Raw genomic sequence first — 18,040 nt, 5'->3', positions numbered from 1 at the left:
GTCGGCACAATACCGGCGAGGAGACACGCATGACATCGAATGCTCTACGTTCTGTCTATATATACATTGTCATTATCAAAATTGAAAACCCAAGGTCCCTCTCGTAGAAATTCGAACTCGAGATGAGTGAGAGTCTTGTATCCTCCCCCCCCCCCCCCTCTTAGCTGGGACGTTCGATCGTTGTCTCAATGTTGTGTATATGAAAGAAGCCATTTGGCAGGCTATTTATTATAAGGGGTATCTAACGCTCAATCATGTTTTTTGTTTTGAACTTCATCAAACGGAAACGACCACCCCTCCACTCTCGACTTGCAATCCTCCCGCTCCGCTTCCCGCCGCCGCCGCCGCCGGTGCCACCACCACCACCACCACTTCGCCCCATCCTCCTCCTCCTCAACGCGCCAATCCGCCTCCGGTCCCTCTCCTCGGCGATGCCCTCCTCCAGCACCTTCTTCCTCAGAGCCGCGGCCCCGCCACGCGGGACCGCCCGGCGGCGGAGACTCACGCCGAACGGCGGGCCGTCCAACAGGCTCCGGTCGATCTTGCGGTACCGGACCTCGTACTGCACCCACCGCTCCAGCCCGGGCAGGCCGATGCCCAGCGTCGGCAGCGCGAGCATCCGCAGCACCTCCTCGCCCGTCTCGTTGTCGCGGTGCACGGCGTATAGCGCGGGCAGCGTGTACCGCACCTTGCCCGGCGCGAAGCGCTTCAGGATCCCCTCGAGCCGCGCCCTGCCGTCCTTGTCCGCTGCCGTCGACGGGCCGCGGTCGCCGCCGGTGACGCCGATCCTCGCGCTCCCGAACCCGCCGCCGCCCCGGCCGCCGCCACCGCTGCAGTAGTAGTTGTCGTCTTTATCGTCGCTATTATTGTCGGCGGCGGCGGACTCCTTGGTTTCGGCAGGGGCCACGGGTGCCTTGGGGGCCTCGGGGGCGTTGCCGTAGCCCGCGCCCTCGCCCTCGCCGAGACGCTCGCGGAAGACCCTGCCGTGGACGGGCGAGAAGGGCGCGATGCGGAAGACGGCCTTGACGCGGCCCTTGACGCGCACCCAGAACCTGCCGTCCCAGAGCTGGAAGCGCTGCCACGAGTGCCACTGCCTCGCGCTGTTGGGCGGGATGGGCGCCGGCGGGGGGCCCTCCCACACGGGCTTCTCCACGCTGCCGCCGTCCTGGTCGTGCGTCTGCCACTTGGTCGGCGGGAACGTCGGGTACCGCCGCAGGTACGTGTTCTTGACCGTCGTGAACGTGAGCTCGGGCTGCGGCTGGAGGGACGGGTAGGGCTCGCGGACGAGGTACCACTTCCTGGGCCCGACGGGGAGGAAGAGGACCGAGGCCTGGTTAAAAGCCTTTGGCGTCGTCGTCGCCGGGTTGTTGCCGTCGCTGTTGCTGTTGCTTTTGCTGGTTTCGTCGGAGCGCTCGGCGAGCTCGGGAAAGAGTCTCCCGACAACAGTCTGTAACGAGGCAAGCTGCGGCGGGTTCCGGTCGGGCGAGACCAAGGCGACGAGCTTCCGCACCATCAACGCCGCGATGAGCCGTCTGTGCGCGAGCCGCAGCTCCCGCCGCGTGTCGTCGTAGATCGACTTCCTCGCCGCCGCCGCCGCCGCCGCCGTCCGGCCAGGGACTCCCATTCCGGGGAGCTCGACGACGAGGGTCCCGACGTTGGGCTCGAGGTCCGCCTTCACGCCGCCCCGGATCCAGCGCCCCGCCTCCCACTCCTGGCCCTTGACCCGCGCGTCGCACTGCGCCGCCAGCCTCAGCACGTGGTCCCTTCCCAGGGCGCGGGGCAGCGCGTGCTCGCGCACCAGGTGACGCACGGCGTTCCGCATGGTCAGCGTGCGGTCCTTGTTCGTCGCGTCCTCGAACCAGCGGACGTTGTTGGCCTCGCAGGTCGCCACGAGGCGGTCCTTGGGGAAGCCTAGCAGGGGCCGGTAGACCATGACGCCGGCGTCCTCGGAGTGAATCTGCGGCATGTTCCTCGCGGCGGCGGCGGCCTTGGCGGCCCTCGCCTTGGCCGAGGCGGAGCTCGCGGCGGAAAAGAGCGCGTCGCTGACACCGCCGCCGAGGTAAGGGCTCTCGTGCCAGCCCATCTGCAGGCCGGCCCTCAGCTCGGCGCCGTACAGGTCCGTGTCCAGCTCCGAAGACAGCTCCTTCCGCACCGAGACCCAGTCCTTCTTGGGCGGACGAAAGCTGACGAGCGGGGCCTGCGCCCTCTGGTCGTCGACGTGGCCGCTCTCGTAGACGTTGTGCATGTCGTAGCACTCGGGGATGTTGGCGGCCATGGCGATGCCCCTCAGGCCGCGGCTCCCGTGGCCGGCGAGCAGCCTCATGAGCACGGTCTCGTATTGGTCGTCCTGGTGGTGTGCGAGGAACAGGCTCTCCACGCGCAGCGTGGCGCACATGCGGCCGAGCCTGTGGTACCGCGCGCGCCTCGCGATACTCTCGAGATTCGGGGCGGCCGCCGGGTCCCCCTCGATGCCCTCGAGCTTCCAGTTGATCGTGTCGACGTGCGGCCGTATGTGGGAGAGCTTCCGCACCTCGTTGGCGACGGCCAGGGCCTCGTCGGCGCTGCCCTCCCTGAGCCGGTGGTCGATGATGAAGGCCGACAGCTTGGTCAGCGGGTTGTCGACGATGCGCATGAGCGGCATGTACTCGCGGAGGCGGTTGAAGAGGAAGGCGAGGGCCATGGAGTCGACGCCGCCCGACACGGCGAGGCCGATGCGGCGCGGCCGCGAGATGCGGGCCAGAGGGAAGCGTGGGGGCGTGGCGGCGCGGACGGCGTCCAGGAACTCGACGGAGGTTATGGGTTTCGGCACCGGGTGGAGGAACTGGTGGGTTGCGGCAGCCTTTGGTCTCGTTGCCGCTGCTGCTGCTGCTGCGGCGGCGGCTGCCGTCGCGGACGCGAGCGAGGAGTTGGTGGAGCCCATTCCATTGTGCGATGGCCGGTCGCAGCTCTCGGTGGCGTGTTTTTTTGTGTCGCTGGACCTTTGCTTCTGGTTGTGGAAGCTTGGAACAGACAAGATTGCTGGCTAATTGACGAATCACTTGAGCTCTCTGTCGTTAGTCGGATTGGAAGCAACTAAAAAAAAAAAAAAGAGACTGTGGGTGGGTTCGGCCGGCCGACCACCCGCCCCCGGAAGCTCGGGCCATTCGGCTGAAAGATTTCCCAAGCTCACCCGCACCCCACATCACCCAAACCTCGGCGAGTCGGAGCTCCAGCGCAAAGACCCCTACCGTGTTTTTTTTTTTTCCTTTGGTACATTCCCCGTGTGCAGGGGTCGGAGACGTCAATTGCGGGCTAGGAACCGATCGTAGCTCCGATACCCAGAGTAATACCTCACGATAACCTACGCCCGGTCACCCACCCGCCAAAACTTCCTCTCCCGCTCGCGCAAATGACCACACCGTCGTCGACGTCATAACACCGGGCTCCGGCCCTTTCAATTATTCTTCACATTGTCCCCCCCTCCGTCAGCTCGCGCGCATCCAATTGATCACCGCCCGTCGAACGAATCGAACCGTCCGTCCATTCCCAATCGCCGGCGCAGCACCCGAGCACACGACCCAGGAACCCGACCCCGACTTTCCTCCCAAAACCTCGAAACCTTCAAAACCCTCGAACCAGAATCTCTCGTCTGTTGGCTGACGAAATGTCCTCCTCGAACCCCCCCTTCACTACCGCCCTGCTCGCGGGCGGCATCGCCGGCACCACTGTCGACCTCTCCCTCTTCCCCCTCGACACCCTCAAGACCCGCCTCCAGTCCTCCGCCGGCTTCTTCCCTTCGGGTGGCTTCACCGGTATCTACCGCGGCATCGGCTCCGCCGTCATCGGTTCCGCCCCGGGCGCCGCTTTCTTCTTCTGCACCTACGAAGGGTCCAAGTCTCTAATCTCGGCCCGTCTCGCCTCCCTCTCGTCCTCGTCCTCTGGCACAACGAAACCGGCGGCCTGGGTCGACCCTGTATCGCACATGCTCGCCGCCTCCCTCGGCGAGATCGCCGCCTGCGCCGTCCGCGTCCCCACCGAAGTTGTGAAACAGCGCGCCCAGGCCGGCCAGCACGGCGGCTCCTCCCTCCTCGCCTTCCGCTCCATCCTCGCTCAGTACAACACCCCCGCCGGCCTCGCCGGCGTCTGGCGCGAGCTCTACCGCGGCTGGTCCATTACCGTCCTGCGCGAGGTCCCCTTCACCATCATCCAGTTCCCCCTCTGGGAGCGCCTCAAGCGCTGGGGCCGCGAGCGTAAGCAGAACAAGAACTGGAAGCTCGACGTCGACGGCGCCGCCAAGAAGCAGATCGAGTACGAGGTCAGCGCCGCCGAGAGCGCCCTGTACGGCAGCGTCGCCGGCGCCGCCGCTGCCGGTATCACGACCCCGCTCGACGTGCTCAAGACGAGAGTCATGCTGAGCCAGCAGAAGGAAAAGATCGGCGACGTCCTGACGACGATATACAAACAGCACGGCATCAGGCCCTTCTTCGCGGGTATCGGCCCGAGAGTCATGTGGATCAGCATCGGCGGCTCCATCTTCCTCGGCAGTTACCAATTTGCGTCCAACACCCTGACCGGTGCAGTACTATAAGATAATCCTACACAAAACCGTTAAGAGGGATCGGAGGGAAGATGGATAGACACTCGTGCACTTGCCAAGAAGCAAGATGTGCAATGATGCGAACCAAGGGCAAGCGGCGGCGTGGGAAGGAAAAAAAAATCTGTATTGGGGGGTGCCCTCATCTACCCCTTCGCTGTATAAACACGCTCAAGCATCCAGCCAGGTAGATTGGCTGCGCTTGACAACAACTTTTCCCGCTATGTACATTACTGAAAACGCCATAATACCCGTACTGATAGAATCTATATAGGCTGCCTCACTCGTTGATCTTGGCCACCGTCAGCGAACGCGATCCAAATGTCCACGAGTATTTCGTAGACACCACCTGACCGTTGGCCCAACGGTATTCCCTGGTTGGCCGCATCCTGTTGGCCATTCGAGACTATCGCGAGGCCCGAGGCGCTGAAGTCGAATCAGTCGGCACAGTATTCTGCGACGAAGTTTGTTGCACGGGGCTCTGGTGTCCATGTCCATGTCCATGTCGTTGTTCTTGTTGGTCTTGTTGGCCTGTGACGTTGACCACACGAATGACATTGAAATGGCCCACACGAGAGCGACGCGCGCGCACACGTGACCTTTGTCGCCGCAGCCACCTAGACAGCCGGGACTATGCAGCTGCTTGGGGAGGCGTCGCAGTGCCTTGCGAAGGCGTCGTCTCAGATTCCGCGGCTGGAGGCTGCTCGGGGGCCGGGCTCGGCGGCTTTGGAATCTCCTTGCGGCCATTTGCCTTGTAGTGAAGCTGGACGTCGTTGCCGCCCTTCCATACGTGGGCTCGCAGCGTTGCAAGGGTCATGGTGATTGGTAGGAGCTATTCAAAAGTCAGCACAGGGCGCGTGAAGTAGAAAATGCGTAGCGTCTACTCACCATATCGTTACAGTACAGTTCCAAGTACTCGTGAGGTAGGAGCGCACCTGGCTCCGGATTTTCGGGCTGGGGGTCGATTCTTTCGGCCACGTATGCCAGTATCTTCTTCACGCGCAACATCCTATTGGCATTGAGACGGTTGTTGCCGTCTGTTGTGGCAATGTCAGGCAGGCTGTTCTGCCACGGCTGAAGCACGAACGAGACCTTGACAGGTTCCTTCAAGGGGATCTGGTTTTGGAGCAGAACTTCGCCCAGCCACATGGGACCGCGCTGTTCAATAATGTCCGCACCCTGACCAATCGTCTCCACGGTGCCTTGATAGATGTTGGCGCTGCCGCCAGTCGTCTCTTCTTGGAGAACCACCTTCGTGCCGGGTGGCAACTTGAGCACAGGCGTATCGTTTGCCAAGCTCGGGGTGACCTTGGTTTCAATGAGCTTGTCGGGGCTATCCGTCAGGGACTTGTCGTAGTCGTTGCGGATCTTCTGGATGGCGCCCAAGAAACTGTCATCGACCTCCTTCTCGTGCGTCGACGACGCTTCTGACTCCTCGGCCTTCTCGTCCACCACGGCAGGCTTCTCCGGAGCCGTCGTCGAGGCAGATCTTCCAATCTTTTTGCTACCAAAGGACATGCCCATGCCCATGCGGAACTTCTTACCGAAAGGTGTGCTAGGCGACTTTCCGTTGGTGGCATCCTTATCCTTCTCCTTTTCCTTGTCTTTGCCCGTGTCTCCATTAGGCTTGGAGTCGGCAGTGGACGTCTGCTCGGCGGGTGTCGCCGGCGCAGCTGTAGGTTTCGAAGCACCCTCGATAGGCCCTATGGCGCTGGTGAAGTAGTCTTCCTTCTCGCTCGAAGGCCGGCTGAACTGAGACGACTTGTTGTCGAGCGGGCTGGATGGCGTAGCCACCCCTTCCGGAACGTCATGAAGCTTGCCAGGGCCCGGAGTTGCCAGCCCGATGGCCATACCGGGCGTCGAGGGGAAGTGGGAGCCGTTGGCGCGAGGGGTAGTTACCGAGTCGTCGTCCACGACGCCGCCTTGGGGTATATTTATCGCAACTGGAGGGTTCGAGCGGCTTGCCGCCAACCTCCGTTCCACCGACTCGTTGAGCGTCTGACGATACGCCTCATCCCTCTTAATTTCTTCGTCGATCAAGCCGGCAAACAGGTAGCGGAGGACCCATTTCCCGAGGTTGACTAGTGTTATATCAGTGAATGGATGCCTTAGCTGAGTGGCTTGTGCGTCTTACTTCTCTGGTCTTCGCGAAACTCTACTGGCTCTTCCAACTCGAGATCGTCTGCATACATCTCGGCATCGAAACAGTTGAACGGCTCCAGGACTACAGTCAAACTTCCGGAGCTGATATCAATGGAGCACCAAGGGGCGACTGCCTCGATGGTGTTCACTTCTGGCTCAACATCCTCAAGGTGCCTCTTGGCAAACTTTTGGATCGGTTGGCACTATGGCTGGCTGTTAGCAATAGATTTGGGTGGTAATGAAACGGGCCCGAGGTCGACAAACCTTGATAAGATCCCACATGAGAACATCGCCGGCCGTGTCTAGTGTGAGGACTCTCCTCCTATCATTCAAGAGCCTGTGCTTGACCAGGCCAAACTGGCCCTCAATCGTCTCCTCCGGGTTTTGGTTGATAGGCTCGGTCCCTTGCGGACCGTGGTTTCCGGCAACAGGGGGGGATTCCGGGCTGGCGTTGGTCTGGATGGGGAATGTTGCCGTGTTGGAGATTCTTAAGATGGATGTGGGCGAGATTTCCTTCTTTGGCGAGTTCGCGGGGGCTGGGTTCGACAGCTGCCTAGACCTTGAGGCTGTGGATGCGGCGCGCTGACGTCGGAAAGCCTCGGGGAGCTGTAGGCTAGGCCCCGTGTCCACGTTGGACCAGCGGTTGATGGATGAGGTGTTGGTCGCGGTCCAGATGTAGTCGCCGGCGGCCACGACCTTGCTGATGGAGTGAGACTCGTGGGCGACAGCCACCGACAATCCCTCGTCCATGTCTTCCTGGCTTCCTCGCACGTCCGTCTTGACAACGAACCCGGATCGGTCACTGCTGTAGAAGGTGCCCAGCTCGGGGTCGTCGGAGAAAAGCGACCAGACACTGTCGTCGTGCATGGTGAACGTGTACATACAACGGCCAGCCGTGACGCTCCAGAGCTTGATGGTGTGGTCGGAGCTGGCGGTCAAGACCTTGTCGCCAGCCTCATTGAGCAAGACGCCCCGAACATTGTCCGTGTGGCCGACAAACTTGGTGACCCTCTTGCCGGAACGCGGGTCCCAGAGGCGCACGACGGACTCGGGGCCGCCGTTGGCCATGATGTTGTGGCCAACGCTCAGAGCGTAGATGGAGCCCTTCTCGGCGATCTCGTCTCCCTGGGTGTCGATCTCGAGCGTCTTTCCACCTCCGTTCAGGTCCCACAGGTATATCTTGCGGTCGAAGCCACCGGAAGCAACCCAGTTGACGGAGCCGCCAGGCGGTGTCGCAACACATTTGACGTAGTCGGCGTGCTCGCCGATGGTAGCAGCGATTTCGTTCGTCTCGGAGTGTGGGCGCCAGACCTTGACGGTCAAGTCGTTCGAGGCAGTGACGACGGCCGAGTTATTGTTCGCGAGGACTATATCGTTGATCCAGGCCATGTGAGCCTGGGTCTGAGAGCGGAAGGTGGTCTTGGTCTTGGTCGCAGGCGGGGGCGCGCTGCCGCCGCCCTGGAGGTTGAGGTTGAGGTCCCATGCACAGATGTAGCCATCGCGGGCTCCTGAGTAGCTGTGGACAGGAAGGGCGTGTCAGCGAAGCGTGGAGAGTGGCGGAGAAGAGCATTTGCGGGATGGGCAACGTGAGCGGCTCGGTGGTCTTACAGGATGGCGTTTTCTTTGTCGACGGCGAGGCCATTGACGCCTAGTCTGTGGCCGCCGCCTTGCGAACCGGCCGGGAGCTCGAGGACTGCGGCACGCGACTGTTAGCAACAGGTTGCCGAGGGCCCTTCGAGGAAGACTGCAATCGGGGTCGGCAGCTCGCGATGGATGGACGCTCGAAGGGTCGTGTCGCTCGACCCGGGCGGGTGGACGTGCGGGGTTGCGTTGCGTCGTCGGCGTCGGACCAAGATGCGACGGGACGGGAGCGCAGCGGCACACGACTCCCAATTTCTAGCTCTCAACGACAGCGGCACGAACAGACTCACCATAGCTAATCCTCTGGCGCGCCTTCTTAGCCATTTCGAGCGGTAGCGCGGCGGGGGTCGATTACAAATTATGCATGCAAGAGTGAAACAAGACAATAATGATGACGAGACAGGAAGCTTAGAGACGGCGAGGGCGGGTAAAATGGACAAGCAATTGGGTTGTGGAGCGTGAGCCAGTTGGTGATGCTGTAAAGGATGGGTATGGTGGTGGTTGCGGGCGGGTTATGGTCCGTGGTATGGATGGGTATTGTTGGTAATATGGGGTACGGAGATGGATATGGAGAATGAGAGAGGAGGAAGAGAGAGAGAGAGAGAGAGCGCACTGAGCAAGGTATGATGATGATGTATGGGTGGATTGCGGCGCAGACAGATACGCTGCACCTGTTGGTGTTGGTGTTGGTGTTGGTATAGGCGTAAGACCTGGTGTAGGTGTCGAGTAGGTGCAGGTGCAGTTGCAGGCGCAATCCAAGGCGTTGGAAGGATGGGATCCATGATCCATTACTGCCACCTGAAGTCGGGGTAGATACATAATACCTCCCAGGTAGGTAGGGTAGGTTGGTAGGTAGGTTGGTGGGCCATGAAGGTGGGTGGATACGGATACTCCAGGTACAAGCAGGGTGTCAAACCGGGCATGGCAGGCACGCTCCGTCCACTTCCTCTGGTCTAGGTACCTCCCTACAGACACCTATCTGTAGGTAGGTAGTGTTCACACAAGGTATCTATCTACCTACACTGGGGAGATATCTAACTGCCTACATCGATAAGGATGGACAATGGGTCTTCGAGGCCGATTGAGTTCAGTTCGGTTCGTCGTATACCTGTATGTCGTCTCGGCGGGAACCCATCCCCAAACTGGAGGTTGACATGTAGACAGACTGTACCTGGCTAGCTACCTACCTTACCTAGGTATCGGACCCTTCTTCTCACGTATCACTGGCATGAACTCTAATGGCACGAGCAGCTAGCTGCCCCAAAGTCTGTTCCCCGGAAATGCACTTTTATTTCTCGATGAGAATTTCTCTGTGCAGCTACATATTTCTGCTCTCCGTCCACCTGCACTAGGCGTAGATAGACCGGCCGGATCTCCCTCCAAATCTGACAGACGCCAGACGCCAGGTGAGTGTCAGGTACCTACTAGTAGTAGGTCGGAAGCACATGGGCTCGATTCGCTAGCGCGCAAAGCGTCATGTGTCTGGATTACCGGGAACTGCAGGCTAGGCTCCCTCCCTCCCCCGTGGCCCCTCTCTCTCTCTCTCTCTGAAGAATCCCCTTCTTCCTCGGACTGGCCCCAAATGTCTTGTCAGGAACTTCTGGAACGTCTGAAAAAAATCCCAGTGGCTGGGGCGGTGCGAACCTGTCCTGTCCCCCTCCACAAGTCACAAGTGCCTGCCATCCAACCAAACCCCCCTTCCCAAAAAGCATGGACCGCCGATCCCCCTCCCCTCCCTTCCCCTCGGCGCTCTTTCCCCCACAGTCTGTCTCGCGCTCTCTCTCCCTCTCTCGCTTCGTTTAATGAGCCGTTACTATTTGTCCGTCGCCGTTGAACGCCTGCCCCACGCGTCCGTGTCACATCCGCATCCGTCATCCTGCATCTCGTCTCGCCGGCGCCGGATATCCAACGCCGAAGGAGCTGTCTCCTCCGTCCATCCAATGTCAATATCGTTCCAATGGTCTATGACGTGAATCTTTTCGGTGGTTTTGTTTTGTGTATGCTGTATTTCTCAGCGGGTATCACTGTTTTCTTCCAGACGGCCTCCCCATCAAGTCCAGTGTGTTGATAAGAGAGGGCGTCGCCCTCACTCGTCCAGGTCCAACGGCTTCGTCGCCGCGACAAGCCGCTCCAGCCCAAGGATGCTCGTCCGGACGCCCGCCGCCGTAGTCGCACCCTCGCGGGCCTGTTGAACATCTAGATCGCGACGACCGTCAGCTTTTCAGTTCTCATGACCATCCAACTCCCAGAAGGTCGAGATCGACACCATCAACATCATCATCATCATCCAGAGAGAGCAAAACTCACCCTTCTCCCGAGCCCTCATCTCCCTCTCCTTCCTCACACAGGCACGGCACTGGCCCTCCACAGGTCGCGTCGCCACCCTGGTTATCTGGTTGCACATCGGGTCTGGCATCTCCAGCGGCAGGGTGTCAGGCAGGTGGATGGTTTGGTCGAGGGTGAGGCTGCCCAAGGACCGGTTGAGCACGCTGCCCCGTGCCGAGACGCACTTGAAGGTGTTCTGATACTGCTTGTGTGAGCAACTTCTGTGCAGCGTGAGGATGTAGGTGCACATTGTGGTATTTGTCTTTTTGGCTTTTGTATCCTGGAATTTAAAGCAAAGCATGCAGAAGGCTGCTTGCAACGGCCTTGGTAGGTTGACGGGTGCCGAATAGTGGTGTGTTTGTGTGAATATCTTCGTTTTCTGCGATACTAAAAACAAAAGGTGGGTGAGTTTGTTGCTTGTTTGCTTCAAGGAAAGAAAGAAGGGTACATGTTATGTGGTGAGCCGTTTGATATTTCCAGTGTGAGCCTACTCTCTCTCTCTCTCTCTTTCTTTCCAGTAAAGGGAAAGAAATAAACACAGTAGCCAAGGTACAAAACACGAAGGGCCCAAAGAAGTCTTTGGTAAACTCTTGTTGATAAATCGACGTGTGTCAAGTCCTTGCAAAACTGGTTGATTGGCTGGTGGTGAGGTATGAAGGTGAGAAAAGAAGCCAAGCAAGAGGCTGGAGGCCGTCCCAAGGCCGCAACACGAAAACCCAGTAACTGAATACTTGCCGCATATGCGGACTCAACACCATCTATTTGCTCTCAGCGTCTCCCATAACATCCGTTTCAAAGGACGACCAGCACATTTAAGAATCCTATACATCACCCGCTGCAAATGTGCATACAGGAGGATGAATCATCCCAAGGGCTAGCTATGGCCAGAAAACACAAACAAGGTGCATAACAACAGAGAAATCCAACCAGGAGTGGATGTCAAACAGATGATCTATCTGTACTCGTACCTCTTTGCCTGGAGCGAATTCTGATATTTGACCCAGTAACCCATACAGCCAGCAGACCATTTGGTCACCATGACATCTCACAAGAGATAAGACGATAGACCGAGATGATGTGAAGAAGAGAAAAGTGAAAAGAAAATACAGTCCCAATTACCCCTTTTTGACTATCATTTTGATGACGCGACGCCGTGCTGACCAAATCTATTCTCACAGGACCAAGCCATTGTTGTGTCTACCCCCATCACCATCATCTCACTACGACGACCCCCAGCCAACTCCCCCCCCCCCCCCCCCCCCCCTTTCTTTCCCCAGAGCCATACTTTACCGCTTCTTGTAGAAGCCTCCGGTGCCCTGCTGCTGCCTCGGCTGGCTGCCGTACGTCCTCCGGCCCTGCGTCTTCTTGTCGCGGCTCATGCTCGCGCCGACCGTGATATCGACCCGCGGCGGCGTCGAGAAGCCGAAGCTCTTGGCCACCTTGGCCAGGTCCAGCTTGTTGACGTCGAAGACGGTGCGCAGCGAGTGGCTGGCGTACGCATGCAGGTAGCTGCGGTAGCCGTCCTTGGCGCTCTTGTTGAGGTAGTAGTTCTGGTTGATGAGCTTCTCCAGCAGCGACTGGATGTTGGCGATCTTGTTGGCCGGGAAGTCGAACTCCACCACCGGCACGCGCGCCTCCTTGAGGTGCGTCAGGAACCCGACCTCGCTCGGCTGCAGGAACATGAGGGATCGGCCCTTGCTGTTGGCTCCACGCGCCGTCCGGCCGACGCGGTGGATGTAGTCGCGCGGGTCATCGGGAGGGTCAACCTGGACGATCCAGTCTACTGCGGGGATCTAAGGGGTGTCGGTCGTTAGCAACGAACGAGCTATACTAGGCCCCATCTTTCAGGGGGGGGGGACAAGAAGAAAAAAACTTACATCCAAACCACGGGCGGCGACGTCGGTGCAGATGAGCGTGCCCTGCTTGGCGTTGCAAAACTCGAAAAACGTGTTGGTCCGCTTCTGCTGCTTCTGCTTGCCGTGCAAGTCCAGCACCGGCAGGTCGATGTAATTGAGAAGCTCGGCGTGGTACTTGACCGAGTTGCAACTGCTGAAGAAGACAATGACCTTCTTCTTGAGGTTGCGCTTGAGGAACGAGAAGAGCAGCAGGAAGCGCTTGTCGGCGTCGCAGATGACGTACCCCTGCTCCAGGTTCTCGACGGTGCTGTGCAGCTTCTCCTCGTCGACGTTGACGTACAGCGGGCCCGGCCGCAGCGAGATGCGGGCGAGGTCCTCGACCTTTGTCGTCTGCGTGGCCGAGAAGAGCATCGTCTGGCGGTCGTTCTTGGGCAGGATCTTGACGATCTGGCGCATCTCGTCCTCGAAACCAATCTCCAATATCCGGTCCGCCTCGTCGATGATGAGGGACTTGAGGTTCTTGAAGACGAAGGGAGTGTTCTGCAGATGGTCCAGCAGACGGCCGGGCGTCGCAATCAGCAGGTTCACACCCTTCTGCAGCTTGTCGGCTTCGGCGCGGCGGTTGGCACCGCCGATGACGATGCCGTACGTCTGCGAGTGGTGCGCCATCAGCTCCCTTGCGACGCCAAAGATCTGCAGCGCCAGTTCGCGCGTCGGCGACACGACGATGACACCGGTGCCGTTGCGGGGCTTAAAGCGCAGCGCATGAAGCATCTCGATGGCGGGGATCAGGAAGGCGAGCGTCTTGCCGGAGCCCGTCTTGGCCGCGCCGAGCACGTCCTTGCCGCTCAGCAGAGGCGGGATGCCCCTCCTCTGGATCTCGGTCATCTTGGTGAAGCCCATCTCCTGTATCGCCTTCATCGTCTTCTCCGACAGGTTCAGCTGGGAAAAGTCGTGTGCCTCGGCGCCCACAACGGGCGGAAGCGTGAGACTGTCACGGTTGGGGAGGTCGGTACTGTCCGCGTCGTCGGCCTTCTTCGCGGGCGCCTTAACGTCCTCGTCGAGGTCTGAACCGTCGGCCTCGTCATCTTCTTGGGTTTCGATCTCCTTGAAGTTGTCTGCAACGTCCTCCTCCTCTTCCTCCTCGCTGGCAGCCTCAACCTGCTCCTCCTCGTCGTCGGATTCCGGCTCGGGCTCGGGCTCCTTGCTGCGCTTCACCTTTTTCGACTTTTGCGCGGGCGCGGCGGCGGGGGGCTCGGCTCGCTTCTTGCTCGACACTTTTGCGCCATTGGAGTCGCGGGACTTTCTCTTCTTAATTGTGGTGGAGTCCATTGTGGGATGTTGTGGTTTTACAATAAAAAGGGAGTTGTAAGACCTGCACAAACTTAGCCAGACGTGGGAACCTTCACGATTCTTCCTTGAGAGCGGCGACCCTCAGCCAGGAAATTTTCTTATCGGGGATAAAAAAATCTGGAGCTGAACGATAACGGAGATTGTTGATCCGCGCCGAGTGGGTTGGGATGCGGGGCAAAAGGTACGTACTGGAAGGTAGGGAAGTTGTTGGAATGGCAGCGCCTAGGTTGTCTTGCTTCACCTGCTGCTCAATCATCATCTCCAACCCTCGATTTAATAAGACTTAGTTGATCATGATCCTGAGAAGACTCTCGATTTAGACACGGACGCCAGTCTTCTAGCTTTACATTTCAATCAAATAGCCGACGCAAACCTTCCTTTTTGTGGCATCCTAAAACGTGTGCTTCCTGACCCTCATCTAACAACAGAACATTGTTCCGTTCGTTGTATCCGTCTATCTGAGCTGCTCCTGACAGGTGGAGAAACCGTCTTAGAAACTAAGCGTTGGCGGTTCGCGGACCACATCAGATTCAGTTGTAGACAACATGTGAATTTCAAAGAAGACCTCATATTGGGCACGACCAGCCTGATGTCAGACAACGTCAGACATACAACAGTCGCCAAGTCATTGGTACCTATGGCACATTCCACAAACAGCAAGAAGATCTGGTAGTCGAGGGGACTAAAGAAAAGAAAAGAAAGGAACTCTTCCATGTCAAACGGTCCTCGACCTTGCTCGAGCGTCCGTCCATACCGAACCTTAACCCTCCGCAACCATGGATGCATCTTGTCCCCTCGTTCCCGATCTGATGTGATTTCGATCCCTGAACTATGATTCACCCTCGAGTTATCGTAGGATCTGGAGCAAGAGCAAAAAGTATTGTGACCCCGGATCAACATCATAACAGAACCGCAGGACTCTCGAGGTGAGTGCCCGCGGCGCCTGCGCTGACGATCGATCCAAAAAAGCAAATTTGTAGTTCCGCCGAGACTCATCGTCGGATATGCCTCGATATGCCATGCCTCTCTGCATTTCCCTCTGCAGTAGTCCTTGTGTTTCTCAGGTTTTTTTCTGTCGCCCTGAACGCCACCGTCGTAAACCGGGATGAAAATGCCGAAAAGTCAAGTTTGAAAACATTGTCGTCGTCAAGAGAAAGAAAATCCTTGGCGCAGTGCCGATCGATCTCTGGCCGGAGGTTTCCCAGCACGATCAATTTTCACCGCATCCTGCGTTTCCTCATGTTTCTGTTGCAATCAATCAGCAAGCCGCTTTCTCATACACAACCAAGCTCGTCAGGGGTTTTCACGTACAATCTGCCGTCGGGTTCTCGTGCTTGGCAGTGGAACCCTTGCCGCGCCAGGTGCTGACCGCCGGGATGTTAGCCTCGTAGCGCACCTCCTCAGTTCCGTATGCGCGAGGGGTGAGCTTGATGAGGGTATGCAGGGGCACGTTCATCCAGGGGCTGTCAGCCTGGCTCTTGTTCATGAAGTAAGCGTAGATACAGCGCAAAACGGCCTGGTGCGTGACAATGAGGATGTCCTCGCTGCGCTCGAGCTCCATGATGATGGGCTCCAGACGGATGACAACGTCGCGATACGATTCACCGCCGCGGTAGCGGTAGTTGTACTTGTCCTCGTCACGAGCGGCAAAGTCCTCCGGGAAACGGTCCTTGATTTCCTGGTAAGTGAGGCCGTCGCAGACGCCAGAGTCAAGCTCGTCAAGCGCCTTCCACTGAAGCTGGTTGTAGTCAGGGGGGAGGAAGCGGGAAGTAGCGATGGTACGCTTGAGCGTCGACGTCCACACAGTCAGAGGACGGTCATCCTATGCGTTCATTAGCACAAGGCATGTGTAATTCGGGCGACAGAGCCACTTACGCCAACTGACTTGCGAACGAGCTCGGGGAGTTTTCGGGCATACTGCTCACCACGAGGGGAGAGCGTGGTGTCGCCGCCGATGCGACCATCCAGGTTGTACATGGACTCTCCGTGCTGTTCCGTGTCAGCTTCTAAAAAAGTTCGTCCGGCCACGATATTTAAGTGAGGACTTACTCTCGACAGCCAGATGGAGCGGGGCCGGATGTGAAGGTTCATGAGATAGTAGACGACGCGACTCTGGAGGTAGTCCTGGATGCGGTTGATAATGACCTGTTTGCCGACGTCCATGATCTTGAGATAGGTGTACTCGTTCTCATCACCGTCCTCGTCGAGCGTCTTGTAGACCTTCTCGTAGTTGCGGATGCGGTTGCGAAAGTCGAGGGCAGCCTCCTCAGGGTCCTGACCCTGATAGTCGGGCGAGGTGGTCTTGACGTCACGAATGTTGGCCATGATGAGGTTCTCGTTGTCGCACTTGCTCTCGACGAAAAGGACCTCGATACCCTCCTTGGTGCAGATGTCGAGAACCCACTTGCGGCGCTCCTTGGTGGAGTTGGTGGCATCCAGGATGCCGATGACACCACCCTGGCGGAACCAGGCGAGCATGTCCTCGATGGCCTTTTCGGCGGCGGCGCGACGTCTGCGCTCACCCTCGGTGTTGTGAAAGTCAAAGAAATCCGCCGAGGGATGGGCGTCCTCCTTGCGACGGTAGCTGCCGACGTTGAAGGTCTTGGCCTTGATGGAGAGCCAGCCTAGATAGCGTTGCGCTGGGTCAAAAGAGTCAGCCCTGGATGCTCGATGTATACTCGACGTCGCCATGCGTAACACGCAAAGCCGCCTAGCCAAAGACGTCGATGTTCGCGTTCTTCAATTGGAGGCGAAGCCCGAATTGCTCACCTTTCTGGGCGATGAAGCTCTTGCCCCGAGCGGGCAGACCAACCATGACAACACATATCTTGGTATCCTCCACCTGAATGCCTACACCGTTAGTTCTGGGTGGCATCTTGACGGTCGTCTCGTCGTTGTTGATGGTGGTGTCTTCTTGTGTGCAAGTTGCTACGCCGAGACAGAAAAGAAGAGGAGCGAAATAGACGAAGTCATGAGAAAGAAAAAAAAACCCGATTGAGTGGCAAGGCAGCGGAGCTTGGGGAGCTTGTGGTGGAAGGCAGCTCGTGTGATGCTTTCAGTTCCAGCTGTGGCAGGAGCTCTATGCCCAAAAAGGCGGGACCTCTCGGGTGTGACTGTGACTTTCGGGGCGGGTGCAATGACCTAAAGGCCGGGGTGGAGGTGTTCTCTACCGGGGAAGCAACCGCTAGGTACAACAAGGCTCAAGGAGACCCTGTGAAAGAACTACTAGCAGGGGCTGAAGTTGGTGGGCTACAGGCTACGGGTAGGTAGGTAGGGTAGGTAGGGTTCAAACTGGGTGATGAAGAGTTTGGGATTGTTTGCATGTGCATGTGGTTTGTATGTGTATGTATAGTGCAGTGTAGGCGATAGGTGCAGAGAGATAGATGCAAGTCCTTGTGCAGTTACACAGTTTTTGGGAGGTTGGAATGATGTAGTGAGGAGAAGAGGAGTGATCTGATGTTAGGTCAGGCCAAGGAAAAAAGGTAAGTAGGTGATGAATAGAGTAATGAGTGGGCGAGTGGCGTGCACGAGGATGAGAAAGTGTGAAGGGGATTGTGAGAAAGGTACGTAAAAGGTATGTAACAGGGGGGGAGGGGGAAGGGTGCAGAAGGGGTGCCGAGAGAGGGGATACATAATAGTAATATCCCGAGGAACAGAACAAACAGCCTGGAGTCAAACGTGGCCGCCAGCAAAAGCGCCATCCAGCCGAGTGCGGGTAGAACAAGGCAACAGAGTGATGAAGGTACTGACTAGGCTGGACTCGGCAGTGATGGATGGCTTTCAAGACCCAAGACAAGAGCTGCTGCAACGGCGAGAGACGGCAATGCAGACAATAGGAAGGAAACAGGAGCAGCAGGCCACTAGCTCAACTCGTCGTCCATCCCGATTCAGATATCCGGTCCACCCATGCCCAGAAGATATGACAGACAGAGTAGCAGAGGATGCTGCTTGCATAACGCGTAGCCGTCGCGCTCGGGAATCCCAGGAAGAACACATGCATTGGATCACCAACTGAGTGAAGCAATTGGCGTGACGATTGGCCCATTCCGGGACACACGCCGTCCAGCGCCGAGTGCGTTCGGCCACCGATGACCCAAATGTCAACCTTGTCGCTCTTGACTTCCCGTCTGCCGGTCCGCGAGGGACAGCT

At 58.2% G+C, this 18,040-nt stretch overlaps 6 protein-coding genes across 6 annotated transcripts; 1 reads left to right on the top strand and 5 right to left on the bottom strand.

Annotated features, from left to right (window-relative positions):
• Positions 1 to 241: 241 nt before the first annotated feature.
• CH63R_12615 (PP-loop family protein) lies at positions 242 to 2,920 on the bottom strand (the record flags this gene model as incomplete). Its single annotated transcript, XM_018307589.1, has 1 exon — positions 242 to 2,920. The coding sequence occupies one exon, from the start codon at positions 2,918 to 2,920 to the stop codon at positions 242 to 244; it is 2,679 nt and encodes an 892-aa protein (XP_018152006.1).
• Positions 2,921 to 3,643: 723 nt separating this feature from the next.
• CH63R_12614 (Mitochondrial s-adenosylmethionine transporter) lies at positions 3,644 to 4,567 on the top strand (the record flags this gene model as incomplete). The annotated part of the gene is made up of 1 exon (XM_018307588.1): positions 3,644 to 4,567. One exon carries the CDS (start codon positions 3,644 to 3,646, stop codon positions 4,565 to 4,567), a length of 924 nt encoding a protein of 307 aa, XP_018152005.1.
• A 637-nt stretch (positions 4,568 to 5,204) lies between these two features.
• CH63R_12613 (WD domain-containing protein) lies at positions 5,205 to 8,680 on the bottom strand (the record flags this gene model as incomplete). The annotated part of the gene is made up of 6 exons (XM_018307587.1): positions 5,205 to 5,405; positions 5,462 to 6,654; positions 6,708 to 6,918; positions 6,980 to 8,231; positions 8,324 to 8,408; positions 8,647 to 8,680. The coding sequence occupies 6 exons, from the start codon at positions 8,678 to 8,680 to the stop codon at positions 5,205 to 5,207; spliced, it is 2,976 nt and encodes a 991-aa protein (XP_018152004.1).
• Positions 8,681 to 10,442: 1,762 nt separating this feature from the next.
• Positions 10,443 to 10,931, bottom strand: CH63R_12612 (uncharacterized protein; the record flags this gene model as incomplete). The annotated part of the gene is made up of 2 exons (XM_018307586.1): positions 10,443 to 10,552; positions 10,664 to 10,931. The coding sequence occupies 2 exons, from the start codon at positions 10,929 to 10,931 to the stop codon at positions 10,443 to 10,445; spliced, it is 378 nt and encodes a 125-aa protein (XP_018152003.1).
• A 1,036-nt stretch (positions 10,932 to 11,967) lies between these two features.
• On the bottom strand, positions 11,968 to 13,869 carry CH63R_12611 (ATP-dependent RNA helicase HAS1; the record flags this gene model as incomplete). Its single annotated transcript, XM_018307585.1, has 2 exons — positions 11,968 to 12,474; positions 12,559 to 13,869. The coding sequence occupies 2 exons, from the start codon at positions 13,867 to 13,869 to the stop codon at positions 11,968 to 11,970; spliced, it is 1,818 nt and encodes a 605-aa protein (XP_018152002.1).
• Positions 13,870 to 15,193: 1,324 nt separating this feature from the next.
• Positions 15,194 to 16,765, bottom strand: CH63R_12610 (6-phosphofructo-2-kinase; the record flags this gene model as incomplete). The annotated part of the gene is made up of 4 exons (XM_018307584.1): positions 15,194 to 15,712; positions 15,766 to 15,879; positions 15,940 to 16,529; positions 16,660 to 16,765. The coding sequence occupies 4 exons, from the start codon at positions 16,763 to 16,765 to the stop codon at positions 15,194 to 15,196; spliced, it is 1,329 nt and encodes a 442-aa protein (XP_018152001.1).
• Positions 16,766 to 18,040: the final 1,275 nt, after the last annotated feature.

This window comes from Colletotrichum higginsianum, chromosome 9, assembly GCF_001672515.1.
Source record: "Colletotrichum higginsianum IMI 349063 chromosome 9, whole genome shotgun sequence".
Lineage (NCBI taxonomy): Eukaryota > Fungi > Ascomycota > Sordariomycetes > Glomerellales > Glomerellaceae > Colletotrichum > Colletotrichum higginsianum.
The sequence above is the reverse complement of the archived record's forward strand: the minus strand, read 5'-3'. Positions and strand labels throughout refer to the sequence as shown.